Source organism: Echeneis naucrates, chromosome 23, assembly GCF_900963305.1.
Source record: "Echeneis naucrates chromosome 23, fEcheNa1.1, whole genome shotgun sequence".
In the NCBI taxonomy this organism is placed as follows: Eukaryota; Metazoa; Chordata; class Actinopteri; order Carangiformes; family Echeneidae; genus Echeneis; species Echeneis naucrates.
In genome coordinates, this window is record NC_042533.1 from 12,134,001 (window position 1) to 12,148,032 (window position 14,032).

At 42.0% G+C, this 14,032-nt stretch overlaps 1 protein-coding gene across 1 annotated transcript in view; it reads left to right on the plus strand.

Moving 5' to 3' along the window:
* Positions 1 to 14,032, plus strand: part of syn3 (synapsin III) — an 89,881-nt gene that overhangs the window by 25,256 nt on the left and 50,593 nt on the right. Inside the window, exons 4-5 of the mRNA XM_029494881.1 lie at positions 3,243 to 3,334; positions 13,507 to 13,663. Coding sequence (XP_029350741.1) covers positions 3,243 to 3,334; positions 13,507 to 13,663 — 249 coding nt within the window. The remainder of the gene's footprint in view (positions 1 to 3,242; positions 3,335 to 13,506; positions 13,664 to 14,032) is intronic.

Sequence of the window (14,032 nt, forward strand, 5' to 3'; positions counted from 1 at the left end):
TCACTTCCTGTTTTCCTTTCCCAGGCAAGAGCAGATCCAAGACAAGTGTCTGAATGTGTTACCGTGATGTAACCATGGCGCTGTGAAAAGCCTCTCGTCCTGGCTTCTGGGCCTGTGCCCCACACCAGCCACTTCATCCATTACTGCCCAATGACAGTAGCTGTGAGCGCTCCCCGTACCCAGAACCAGCAAATCCGAGACGACATACGGTGCTTGGCCCTCGCCAGAGCGTTGCCCCCTCTCTGGATTTATCAAGTGGCAGCAAAAGTCAGTGTAGGCCTCTGTGTTTAAGATGGGATTTGTTGAGAGCATTTGGGTGTGTTATGCATTTAAGTGCTCTTTTTTTGGCAGGGCCTTTGCTGCTGAGCACACAGATGTTTCTTTCAGAAGCGGGTATCAGTAAAGAAGAGCTGAAGAAAAGGAAGAGAGCCAAGTTAATGTCCTTGAGGCGCATTGAGTTTGAGTGGCGCCTCGTTGTCCCCTAAATAAGATTACGGCATTTAGTCTCTGCTTTTCCTCTGAGAGTGCAATACAATAAATAAAAGAGGCGGGTGGGTTTATTTCTCTCTCTCTCTCTCTCTCTCTCTCTCTCTCTCTCTTGGCAAAAACACAAGTTTCGTTACATTGGCGCTTTCTATTCAAAACTGATTCACTCCCCCATGCAGAGTGTACATGGGCTACAGCAAAAGATGAAAGGGAAATTTGTCTCTGAAAGGCTATTGCTAATAATATTTCCTTTTTATGCAGATGAAAGCTCATATAAAGCCCAGTAAAGCAGGCTTAAAGCCTTGAATGATGATCACAGAATGAGAATGTGTAGATTGCAGTCGACTGAATGGAAAGTATGCTATGAAACCTGGCAGGAGCAGGGTTGAATAGAGGGTCAGCTGTTGGATCTGCTTCCCTCACAGTCCATGTTGCAATTTTTAAAGGATGATCTTCCTGAGACATGTTGGACTGCCTGTATAGAAAGCAGCTGACTGTAGATGATGTGTCTTATTGCGAGACTATCGCAGTATCAGCCAATGATCAGCTGGTGTCCAAACAGGCCTTTTCGCAAACTGCAAATTGAAATCAGTTTCAAGGTTTGATGTGTGTTTCTTCTTCCTCCACTGTGAGAAATCTGGCTTTTACTATTTATCAGAACTTTCTATTCTTTTGCTTGGTCACTTGGGGCAGCACAACAAGCTGTAACCTTAAGTTGATATATCAAACATCTTAGCAGGAAGCTACCTCGTTACGGAAAAAACTAAGACACTGGGAAAGATAAAAATTAATTTTCTATTTCTATTTCCGGCCTCCTGATAAGTAAATCATCTCTAACAGCCGCTGGGGGAAATATCGGGCTCTTTAGCAGATAAATATTCCTCTACGTTCACTGGCAGGTTGCTAATTTTGTTCCATGTTGTTTGGTGATAGTGCTGGTTTATTGAAGTTTTTTTTTTTTTTTTTTTTTTTTTTTTTTTTTTGTGGGGGGTTGTTTGTTTGTTTGTTTGGCTATTCAGAAAACCTCTGCCTTATGCAAAGATAGGTCTGAGCCAAAACAGTAGAATTGTGGAATGTAAAACCAAAACAAAGACCTCAGAGACTTTCAAAACTCAAGGTTGATGAACGTGAGACTAAATGAAACTCGCACTCACTCAGTAGCATGTTTTTCTGACTGGACACCAGATTAAAAAAAAGAAAAAACGCTATATTTGCATAACAGCACATAAAATGCTCGTTAAAGGAACCATTGATCCATGATTTATGCACTGACCGTTCAGTCACAAACACAGTTGTTTGATTAGCTGTCAGCCATGTGTTAAACATGTGTGCCTTTCTGCAAAACAAAAAACATTCTTTTGAGAAGGAGTTTGTTCTTCCAATGTCCCCTGGAAATGTTTGAAAAGCATAAATAATTATGTCAATCCACAAAATTCATAGCCAAATATCATTACCTCCATAGCAGGATACCCCACATTGTAAATGTGGTCTTCTGTGACCTTCGTGCTTTAAACATGAGACATCAACTGCTGATAAACAGAGCTGAACTTTTTGGCATTGGTTTGGCATTTTTGTTTGATTACAGTATTCCTTTGAGTAAAGTAGCGTGAAGAGCAAGTGAAACATTGCAGCTCAAGTGATGACTCAGGATTGGAGTACTCACAGTTAAATGAGAAGCAGCCATGTTTTTTTTTTTTTTTTTTGTAGCTTTCAGTTTCGGAGTCAAAGGTGTCGTGTCTAATAGTTTTAGCAGGATTTTTGTTTGGGCCCATTAAATCCACTCCGTTCGTGCTTTAAAGTGAGGTCCCATCGAAAAAAGACCTTTTAATTGTGTTATTGAGATTGCGGCATCAGTATTACATGAAACTGACACCCTTTACCATTGTTTCAATGTCTGGGCTGAAAAAATTGTTCACAATTGAGTTTGTGACTGGAAGGTCATTGGTTCAAATCCCTGACCGCTAATAGATTTGGGTGGGGAAAGTGAAAGCCACTGCCTGTCCCCACCCTCATCACCATCACTGTGGACCCTTGGGCAAGGCCCTTAATCTTCCAGCTGTGTGTATTTAACTATGAAGAGGATGGATCCAATACAAAGGAACACATTCCAAAGGGATCAATAAAGTTCCTTCACTGTGTATATAGCAGAATTTAGATATTATACCTTTAACCATTTTGGCTGCTCCGTGTTGGGAAAACGATGCAGCTGGCAAGCACGTACAGTAAAAACAGTGTATAAGAGCCTGGTGCCATGGTAACTGCTCTGTGTGGTGCTTTTGTAGACTTAGTGAAGTTTAATAAAAGGTAGATTTTACTGTGAAAACATTAAAATTGTTGATCACAATTGGGATTAATAACATTTTTCAATACAAATGCAGTGAAGCAGCATTTGATACATCAGGTGCCCAGGCTGCACCCTTTTGCAGACCGTAACTGTCTGACTGGGGATAAATCACTTTTCTTCTCTCTCTTTCTCCTGACTATTGCAATTTACTTTCAGTTCTGCAAATGCAGAAATGAAGGGAAATAAAGTATTGCCTTCATCGTATGTAACATATGGCATGACACAAAGGGCAATCTATATTTTAGCTCTTTAAAAGAATTGACACCTTTCTGTCCATCTGAGGACTGAGATCCAGGCAGGTGAATTTTTGTAGTTGGTTAACCTGATGCGATATGATGTTGTAGGAAGCATCTTGTAAAGTGCAGGGGTGTCTTTTTCTTTTCTTCCTTCATCTTCTTCTTCTATTCCCCAGGCGGAGTTCTCAGAGATCAATCTGGCCTCCTACGTCATATCAGGATGTCTGGTGGACATGCAGGTCAATAAAAGCGGCACGAAAGTGGTCAGGTAAGTTGCTTATGGCCTGATAGAAGTCTCCTGTACTTTGATGCACTTGCCCACGCAATCTGTAATCTGCCTCAGTGAGCCTGCACAAAGACTCCAAGTCTTTTTTCTCAGTGGCATTGAGTATGACTGTGTGTATATAATACAGCTGCACTCAGAGAAATCAGGTCTGTAATGTGATTATGCCAGTGGAAAAGCTTTTAGTGTCAATGCCAACCTTTTGATAATCAGGAGAGAAGATGATTATGTTTTGTTTTGCTTTTTTGTTGTCTGTTTTTGTTCGTTTTTTCAGTTTTTATTATTTATTTATACCTTTTCAGGAAAAAAAAAGTGTCATGTTTCAGTGGCTGGCAGCAGCAGTTCAACACATGGAGCCGCTTGTTTAAATAGACTGTCCTGATGTGTGAAGGAGATGTGTGAAGGAGACCCAGATCAGCTGATGATCAGCTGATCTGGGTGGCAAAAATCAGGTCATTCTGAGAGTCACCAGTAATTAATTTACCAAATAACTGTATGGGAATGAGGCAACATCCTTACCTCTCAAAAGAGTGAGCAGAACTCATGATCAGAGAAAGATAGATGGCAACCTAAATGTTTCTGCTCAGGTTAGGTTGTAAAGTTTTGTTTCATCACAATGGTTTACAGTGTTGGGAATGGGAATGTCGACTTTTTTTGTTTTGCCTTGTAAGCTACTATCCCTAAATGCCTAAATGTGGCTCTAAAAGGGTTAATGCCAATTCAACAAAAAGCATGAATATTAAATACCAAATGAATTTAATGGAATAGCCATGAAGTTTGATCTTCAAATGCCAATAATTGAAATATTGGCATATTTTCTTGCTGCTAAAAACAAGACTCAACCTCCTTGACCTCACCTTCACCTGGACCTCTTTGTAGCTCACTGCCACAGTCTTGGTCATGGAGATAAACTCTGACATTTGAGATTTAAACCTGTTCTGGTAAGAACATGAAATTCCATATATAATCATAGTTTCCCAACAGAAGAACAAACTAAAGTGTGATAACTTTTTTTTTTCTTCTTCTTCTTCTTCTTCCTGCTGGAGCAGGAGGATCTTTATAATTGTAGTATCAGTCTCTGATGGCCTCTCTGTCAGAGGAACAATCAGCTGGTCTGTGCCCAGTTTTTACAAAATTACATTGTTTTCGATGTTGAAAGCTGCATTTGTACTGGAATAGTCGGCTGTGTATCGCAGTGACAAATTATAGACGGAGAATCACAGACAGAGGTAATAATGCTGTGATGTCACAATATGACCTGTTGTCAGCACTGACACAAAGATCATAGTGTGGGTTGATAAAACTGTAACAGCGGAAATTAAAATTGAGTGCAGATGCTCTGACTACTGCCCTGTTCATAAACAGTGGCATTCACTGGCTAATTGTTGTGGTCGATGACTTTGAGGTGAAATGTTGTAATAGTTCTTTGAGCAGGCCAAGATTGGCTGATGACGAGAAAGGCGTAGTGATCTGAAACTCTGAAGAAAAAAAGCAGTGGTTGCTGTTTCCGTTGGTCACAGTGTTTCCTGACACACTAAAGACAGTGAAGTTATCTTTAAAATAGTGGAGATTTCTTTTTTAAGCATACCTTTAAAAAAAGATTTCTGTCAGTCCTTGTCATAGATTGTTGCCAGAATGTTTTAATATGTCCACTGATAAACAGAGGACAGCTAAACTGCACAAACTAAATGCACTCTGGTTAATTACCTGCTCCCTGGTGTGTGTGTGTGTGTGTGTGTGTGTGTGTGTGTGTGTGTGTGTGTGTGCGTGTGCGTGTGCGTGTGCAATTAGGGGATAGAACACATGCCCACCAGCATATTCACACTGTATATTTAAAGCAGGTTCCTGCTTTTTACACATCCCCTGGCTGTTGTGCTCATTAAGCTCTGACCTTTGACCTCTGTCCAACGACATGCTCTCCTCTGCCAGCTTTGTGATGCAGCAGTACACTTTCTCACACGTCTTTGGTTTCACATTTGTTGATACAGACATTTTCTTCAGGTGCACGACATTGGAAGAAAACGGCACCTGCTTAACAGTTGATAGAGAGATGAATGAAACCCTGAATACAGGAACAGAGTGTGAACCAGGTTCTTATTTCCATATTGATCACAGTACATCCGCTGACTGTATGCAGATCTCTTCCATGTAAAGATCCAGTCATATAAACTACCTTGGGATGTGTCAGTAAGACAGGAAGTGTAAGATGAATATAGCAGTAATCGTGTTTATAAGAAGTTAACATAATCTTTCTTCCTTCCTCTTTTCCTTTAATTTTATTCTTTAACCATGTTGTGTTTGGCTCACGGTTGTGCCACTTTTTTCTATACATCACATCATGTCAGGCCTTCCTTGACTCAGAACACCACTCAGCTCCTGGTGCAGGTTATGGTTATTTCCCTGGTGAGTCTCCCTTCATGTGGAACAGCTCGTGTCGCGCTGCTCTCCATTGGCTGCCTGTGGCTGAATTAATTCAGGTCAGAAATGTCTGATATGTCTAACACTTCTTTACCTGTTCTCTTTGCGCCCATTGCAGAGATCTTGAACTTACAAAAGGTCTCTACTGCTCTTAAGTTTAACTGATGGCCCCCGCTTATAAGTTGCTTCAAAAGTGACTGTTAGATGAGGAAATGGAAATGGAACTTGATGGCCAGATTCACTCACTGATGCCTGATATGGTTTCTGAAGTAGTAATAATAACCAATAGTAATTATAATCCAGCACAAGAAACAATAGAAACTTCTGTAAATGACTATTGCTGAAGATATATTTTTATCTTATATTTTATAATTTTGTATGGTAAAATGCAGGATTATGACCTCAAAGTTAGGCCTTTCTTGTTACGCATCCACTGTGGTGAATGTGTTTGTTTTATGTTTTCTTTTGGCTTCTTTTTCCTGCGTTTTCTCCAAAATTTGCCCCTGATGTGCTGATGAGCTAACATGATGAGTCTGACCACTGGCTTTTGGTCCCAGAACGAAAATGCAATTTCTCTACCACTGTGCGCGACATGCAACGTGGCACGCACTTTACGGTCAGCAGTCCAACAGAGTGACACGCCACAAGGTACAGTAGTTATGGCGTGTTGTTCCCTGCTGCACTGCTGTAGTCAGCCCTTTGGACTCTCCACTCTCCGCTGCCAAAACCTCCGGGAGAGCTTTTCGGCTCAAAGAGGGAACGTTGGTCTGGCTGAAAGATGAGTCTGATAAGCCACAGAGCAGCGTCTCCCTCCTCCACAGTCATCTCAGCTCTCCTCCAGTGGGAAATAAAGACTGTGATTAATTAGTGGTTGTTAATGTCGGCTGGTGGGAGCGTTAACTGTTGTTGAATGAGGAGCTTGTTTAGCCGCTGCTCTCACCAGAGATTGTTTTGGGTCGCAGCGTCAGCTCGATGGCCACAATGTGAACAAAACTGAGTGTGAGGTGGCAGTTTAAGGTGACTGTTGGGAGCTGTTTTCTATGTGTGACACTGAGTTTAGAGTGTGGCAAACACCAGAATTCATTTGGCCCTTATCGCTCTCCGATGGACTAATTAACACCTCTACACGTGTTATCAGCCCCATGAGGACACCGATACTGACACTAACACTCACTCCCAGTGAAACTAACTCCAAGCTGGTCCAGCTGGCTTTTATAGGCAGTAGTACTAACAGATCTATTGATCATTACTCGCATTAATGGTTAATGAGCAAATTCAAGGCTCATAAAAAAAAAGCATTCACTGCAATTTAAAACATTTCATAAATCATTCGTCTAAAGTGTGGACTAAAAACACAATCATATCAAACAAGTAAGGGAAACAAGTAACTCCTGTACAGCTCTTACTCAAATTTAGTCATTGTAACTTCATTTCCAAGGGAACTTCACTTCACTTCACTTCAGCTCCAAGGCACACTTGTATATATTTAGATTTATATTCTGTTTCCTTTTCTTTTTCTTAGTTGTTCTTGGCTTGACCGGGCCTCAGTTCTTTTCTACTCCCCTCATGTGCGTACATGATGATGATGTTGGTATGACAATAAAGCTTCCTTGAATCCTTTTTTTTTTTTTTTTTTTTTTACTGCCGCACACATTACAAGACTCTTCTCCTCCGGTTACTTCAGGTGATGATTTAACGCTGAGACCACACAAAGACGTTTCCAACGTGCACACAAAAACAAACCTCAACCCTCCCCATTCCCTTGACCCCTGTGGAAGCTCATTTTAATCAGTGAAGGACTGTCTGCCTGAACAGCCTCAACACCTAATACCTCAGACCAATTCATCTTGTTACCGAGCAAATAAATCCCACTCACAGACATGCTGAGTCCAGACCTGGCTTTAAAAGGCCTGAGGCTGGTTTTCTTTTGGAGCGTTGAGATTGTAATGAAAGCACACAGCGACCACGAGGCCTGTTCCGATGTCCCTGCTTTTGTAATATAGCAATGAATACAAATGGCCCCACTAATTCACTCAAACTCCTAACAACGCTCATTTCCCCTCCTGCCAGAGGTCATTTGGTGCTCTATCGCTCTTGCAGCACCGTCCCTCATTACATCTGCAGCCAATGGGATTCTTTCCAAATCCTCTACACAATCATTGTCAAGCAACAAAACATGCTCTGATTTGTTCTGCTGCTAGATGCGTTTAAGTTACACACGCTCCTGTTTGGATTTAAGAGATACAATTCTTTGTTATTTAAGTTGTTCGCGCAGGTGGCTTTTTTTTTTTTTTTTTTTTTGTACGTGACCTTTGCTGTGTTCAGTTTGGTGTGGAGATGAGTCCTGGAGTGCAAACTCAGCTGGAGGCGATCCAAAGTGCTGGCAGCTCTGAACGGGCCACCGCCCAGGATCTGATCCGCTGCCAGGTGCCACCGGGCCTGGAGCCACAGCCGCAACCACAAGGAGTCGTACATCCAGCCCAGGGGACCACAACGTGATGCTAGGCTACAGGGAGTCAGTGTACGCAGAGAGCAGAGAGTTCTCCAGGGTTCTGTGGATATGGTTGTCTTATGTGAACACTCATGGATAAAAACCCCAAAATAACTGTCTGGCTCCAAACGTTTTTTTAATACACAACATCACAGTGGTCTGAAAAACCCTCTTTAAGTTGTTTTTATTGTCATTTCACAAAAGCATAGCACATTTGCATTAGAAGGAATCCAAAGCAAGTATTATAGTATTAAAACAAGTAATATGGGAGGTTAATGTTTGAAGTGAAGTGAAGTGAAGTGAATGAACAAAGAGTGGACCACTGCAGCACTGCTGGAAACCCTGATTAAGTAGCTTGTCACATATGTTTGTGTTGATTTAGTTGCTGTAGAATCACAACTTTTATACTCAAAGTTTCACAAGGGAATTCTACTGGCCGTAACTTTTACAATTCAAGAGCTGACGACTTGAAATAATGTGAGAAACTGGGTCATTAATCAAGCATTAAGTCCAGTTTGACTTTTTTGTTCTGTTTTTATGACCAACTTTTTAATGATTTTTGGGTTTTTTTGCAGGTGGGGGTAGGTGGGGAAAACAAAATTGTCAACTATAATTTCCATATAAACCATCTACATTACATGTTTTAGCTAAAAGATTATAAAACTCAGTAGCTCAGTAGAAAATATGTGTATTTCTCAAAGAGGTGAACTTTGTTTCAGGACACAGTTCCATTTTGGTGTAAGCATAGGGAACAGCTTTGTGCCACTATCAGACCTATTTTTGCAATATTGTGTCCTGATAACGCAACAGCACAGATTTTTGTCTCCAAAGTGCATTGTGCCAAACTGGCACAATGCACCATTGTGTGTGAGTGCTCCGCTGATCCTCGGTATGTACTGTTTGACATTTGTGGAATTCCTGCCGAATTCTACCCTGATTGTCCTTATCAATGACAGACAGACTGATGGAGGAAGATTAGGGCCTTACCAGCTTTTGAGCCTGGCACAGAGCCTGTATGTGGACAAATGTTCCCCACAGTTCAGACATCCCTGGGGAGCATTTCAGAAGGCCAGAGATTTTGTAAGATAAATGGATCTGGAGACCAAATGGCAGCATATTGTCCTGGGTTTGAATAGTTTTTTGCTGTAGGAGTGGTAATGAACAGATCCCTTTTGGCACTGTTGGGCAGTATTGTATAATGGTCTCACACAACTGGCAGGCTTGTAGTTTTTTTTTTTTTTTTTTTCATAACCAGATATGCAAAGTGTGGTGAATTTCTTTCAGTTGTGAGCTTCACTTTCCATTTGCTGCCACTCTTCATTACAGGATTTCCTCTGTTTTCCGTTTTACTCAAATGAACCTGGATTAACAGCTTTGATCTCTTGGGGTGTGTGGAAATACACTCTATCTCAAACAGCAACCTTAGGGGCTGAGGAATGATGACAACATAAAGTGCCAAAAGCTGCAGTTTGAATTGCCTCTTGAGGCTGGCTGGCTCCCAAAGTGAGTAAATCCCCCAGAGACTCCAATGATAAAATGTCAACCTCTACAGCAGGAATACATTCGATTACAGCCTGGTACAAAAACTGTTTTTGGTTCTTTATAACTGTTTTTGTTTTTTTTTTTTCACTTTTATTGTTTGAATTCACCTGCCCTAAACCTACTGCAGCTTAAATTCATGCACATGGCTGCTTTTGAAGCACAGGTCGGTGCCCTCACAGTTGATTAGCCACAAGCTTTCCGCTTAGTGCTGTTAATTCAGTCACTGAACCGGATCTGTCAGCCTAGGTTAGGGTGTTGGCACCTAATGGAGGATTTCTCGTGTGACTATCAGGTAGATAATTTGGCATTTTCTTCCTGTTGTTTACATGTTTGGTAGTCTGTAATGGGCAGTGGCTGAGACTGAATCTTTGCCGCTTTTCACACAGATAAACAATAACAAAAGCAAAAGAGGGAATACTCGCTAAAATTGGCATTCACACTTGGGTCAAGTCAATCTGCTTGTTGTTTCCAGTCGTATTTGGTAATTTATGGCCCTTTTTCTGTTTTACCGATTTTCAGAGCACAAGTTTGTCACTCATATGTCTTGCATTGTATTAAAGGTACCATATGGATGTGTTAACAAAAGACTTAATTGTCTTGGAATGTTTGAGGCTACAGTGTATAACTCACACATGCAGTTCCACTGTTTCATGGTTTTCAACAGACTGATGTAGTTCAGAACCAGGCAGAACAGCTTTCTATAACCTAGTGATAATATCCTCTGTTAAGGGATAGAAAAAACAAGAGAGGATGTATTCTAAAGAAGTTTGATTTAAATATTGTGATACCTTTTCACAGGTTTATCTGACTTGACTGTAAAATGAATTCCTAAGATGGATGCTGTTTTGTTCCAGTCTTGTCATGCTTAATTTGATATTCAAGTATCATTAGTGCGCTCATGATTCCACATGGACCATTCTCCCCTTATTACTTAATCTATCACCCTGGTATCCCCCTGTTAGTCCTTGTTACCGGCCATAATTGCACCAGTGGTGACCCATTCAGAGGGTACATTAGCATATAGCCCATGAAGTGATGTCTATAGGGCCTGAACGATTTGGATCATAAAGCATAAATGTCCTGCTGTAGCGCTATCCACAACCCAAGGGGCACCCTGCTTCTGCAGAGGAATTTGAGCCAAGAAACAGAAAAACAAAGTTAATGGGTGACAAACCTCAGTAATGCTCTGCAGCTATAGGGCAATACTTCCATTAACCATAGCCCGGTGAAAGCCATCCTACTGAGCAGGATATCTTCTGGGAGTCTGTGGTAATGAGCCAGTTTTGAGGGGTCATCTGTCTGGTTTTATGCCTGCATGCTTAGACAAAATGGTTTTCCTGTCCTGTTGAACAGCTTGTTAAGCAGATCAGAGGCGGAGACATTGTACCAAGATGACTATTGTGAAGATACTGGCACAGTTCAGGTTTGTTCCTCGTTTTGTAAAACATGAGGAGGGCATTGTCACCACACCAGTGTCAACAATAACACTATATTTTTGCTCCACCCATTTCTGTTGTTCGTCTTTCATCCTAAGAAGCTTTGAAGTCCTGGTTTGTTGGTGACGCCATATAAACAGGAATCATCAGTGTAATCATTTCCAGCCAAAGTGTGAAAAAAGAAAACTGGCGTTCAGCTCTCAGCAGTCTCCAGTCCGGAACATCTGTCGGAAGTTTCACATATGAACATGGTGTTTAAGGTTCCTCTTGGAAGGAAAGAGATGACCCCAGTAAGATTTCCGTTTCAAAGGCAGTTGCACCTTGTAAAGAGGTGGCTGTGGTTTAGGAGGTAGTGTATCATCGTTGTGAATGTGTGCATATGGGAAAAAATGTTTCCACACGGCTTCCACACTTTGACTAAGACTAGAAAGCTCACGTATAAGTGAGGCCAATTTACCATTTCTGTCCTTTCTTCTGATCCAGCTGAGCTGAGATCTTTCACTCCAAAGCATGAAATTGTGGTTATTCAACTCCCTGAATCTTCCACGTGTGTTTTGGGCTTTTGTTTGAGTGAGTTCAAATAGTTTATGGTGGTTGGTGAATATTTTTTGTAACATGGAAGGTTATAGCTACATTTATATAAACTCTGCTTCAAGGTTGAGATTGAGGACAATGTTTTGAGTGGGCTTGGTTGACTGATAACGGACAGCTATGAAATCTCAATACAATTCTAGTTCATCGTAACAGCTATGCTGACAACCTATTCAATTTATTATTTGGTCATTGTACTGCTTTCAGTTTCGGGGTGATTAGACAGGTAGATTTTAAATCACCATGTTAGCTGAGGCGGCTTTGACCTGCTTGTACACTCGGTCAGGCAGGGTGGCGTTTTCTTTTAACATCCGTTGTTTGCTAGAAAAGCCACAAGACAAAAAAAATCAGCCTGAGGATTTATCAAAAACTTGAGTTTCACATGAACCACTGAGTCTGGTTTGGTTCTGGAGCCTCAGTAAACAGCTCCATCCAGTATAAATAGCAGAGCCTTTGGTCTGTTGCCACTGCGGCTGAGTGCAGCAGCAGGGAGGAACAGCTGTAGTCGCGCTGTCGCCGAGACCGGATCACTCCTCAGCGTCCTGCCAGTCCTGTCCGTGCCATCTAACGTGAGCAACACTTGAGGACTCAGACTCTAAGAGCCTCTGAGGGCCTGGCTGTAATTTCAACCTCCTGCGTGTGTGTTTGTGTCTACCTGTGCAGATATTTACCATGCATCAGTGGGTTGCAGGTTTAATTCAGTAAAAAGGTAAATAAATGCTTTGTTTTTCAGGCTATGGATTTAAATATATATTGTAGAGGATTAGACTGGTATAATCTGTATTGAAGCGTAAATGGGAATAAAGCAGACAATAATATCCTTTAGAAGCTTTACACAGCTCAGGCACTTCCAGACACCACTATTAATCCTATTTAGATCAAGTTTCTGTGAGACAACGCTTGGTAGCATCCGTCCATTTCGATCGTGTCGTGGTGGCAGCAGGTTAACAGCACTCATCCAGGCATCCCAGGAATGCTTTCCAGCTCCTTCTGAGGTGTTCTCAGGTGGGGCGTATAATCCACCCCAGGGTCTCCTCCCCCTTGGATGTGCCTGGTGAATCCTGAAAGGTCATTTACTACACTTTATCTTTCACTTGATACCATGAAGGTTGAAAAAGTGAGTGAATGAATGAGCAGGATCTGAAACAAGCAGATTAGTGGGTAGAGCCTATGTGAATCTTGTGTTAATGTGAAATATAGCCTGGTTAAAAGGAGGCCTCCAGGTGTCTTGGCCCTGATCCCAGAACAGTTTAAAAAGGAAGGATTAGGCTGTGTTAATTGGATAGATGGTCCAAAAAGATTAGGCGCTCTGAACAGCATTTCCCCACCCCTTCAGCCTGACAAGGGCACTGAATAATGGAGCCCATGACTGGAAAAACAAGGCAGAGATATGGTGTGTTAATATGCTGACAGAACTATGGGCCCTGGAGGAGCCTGAGCAGCGGAGATGTTTGACCTGTGAACGGTCGGGTCAGTTTCAAAGATGATTGTTTCACAGCTTTAAATGAAGAAGTATCTTCTGACTGACAGATGTTGGAATGATGTGGTTGAGGAGCGCAGGCCAAAGGGCTTGCTGGTGTTTCCCATTTCATGCAAACATACTTAAACCTAGACCTTTTGGTTTACTTTCTTAAAATGCCAAACATGCTGATCCGATTCATTTTCATCTCCTCCTGCAGGTCCTTCAAGCCAGACTTTGTCCTGATTCGCCAGCACGCCTACAGCATGGTCCCTGGTGAGGACTTCAGGAACCTCGTGATCGGCCTGCACTTTGGGGGCGTCCCCAGCATCAACTCTCTCTTCTCCATCTACAACTTCTGCAGCAAACCTTGGGTGGTAAGTGATTTACAACAGCTCTCATTGCTCCACTATAACCCACACAAAAAAGGTGATGCGAGGCCCTGCCTCAGCCACTGCATCCGGCTGATTTATTTGGGCTATTAATGCGAGCTGTAACACCTGTCTCTGGAGCCAGCGGAGCAGGCAGCCTCAATATTATTACCCACCCTGTAGTGAGAAGAGAAAACAAGATACAAGGCTGCAGTGGAAAGATTGTGAATGCTCAGGCCTGCGGGGTGTCACAACGGTCATCTTCCTCCTCCAGTTTAAGGCAACTTCCAGTTGCATCACTTTTACTATGTTTTATCCTGCCATCAACACGATTCTAGTGTTTTGAAGTCCCTAAAGCTGAGGCTTGTGGGAATA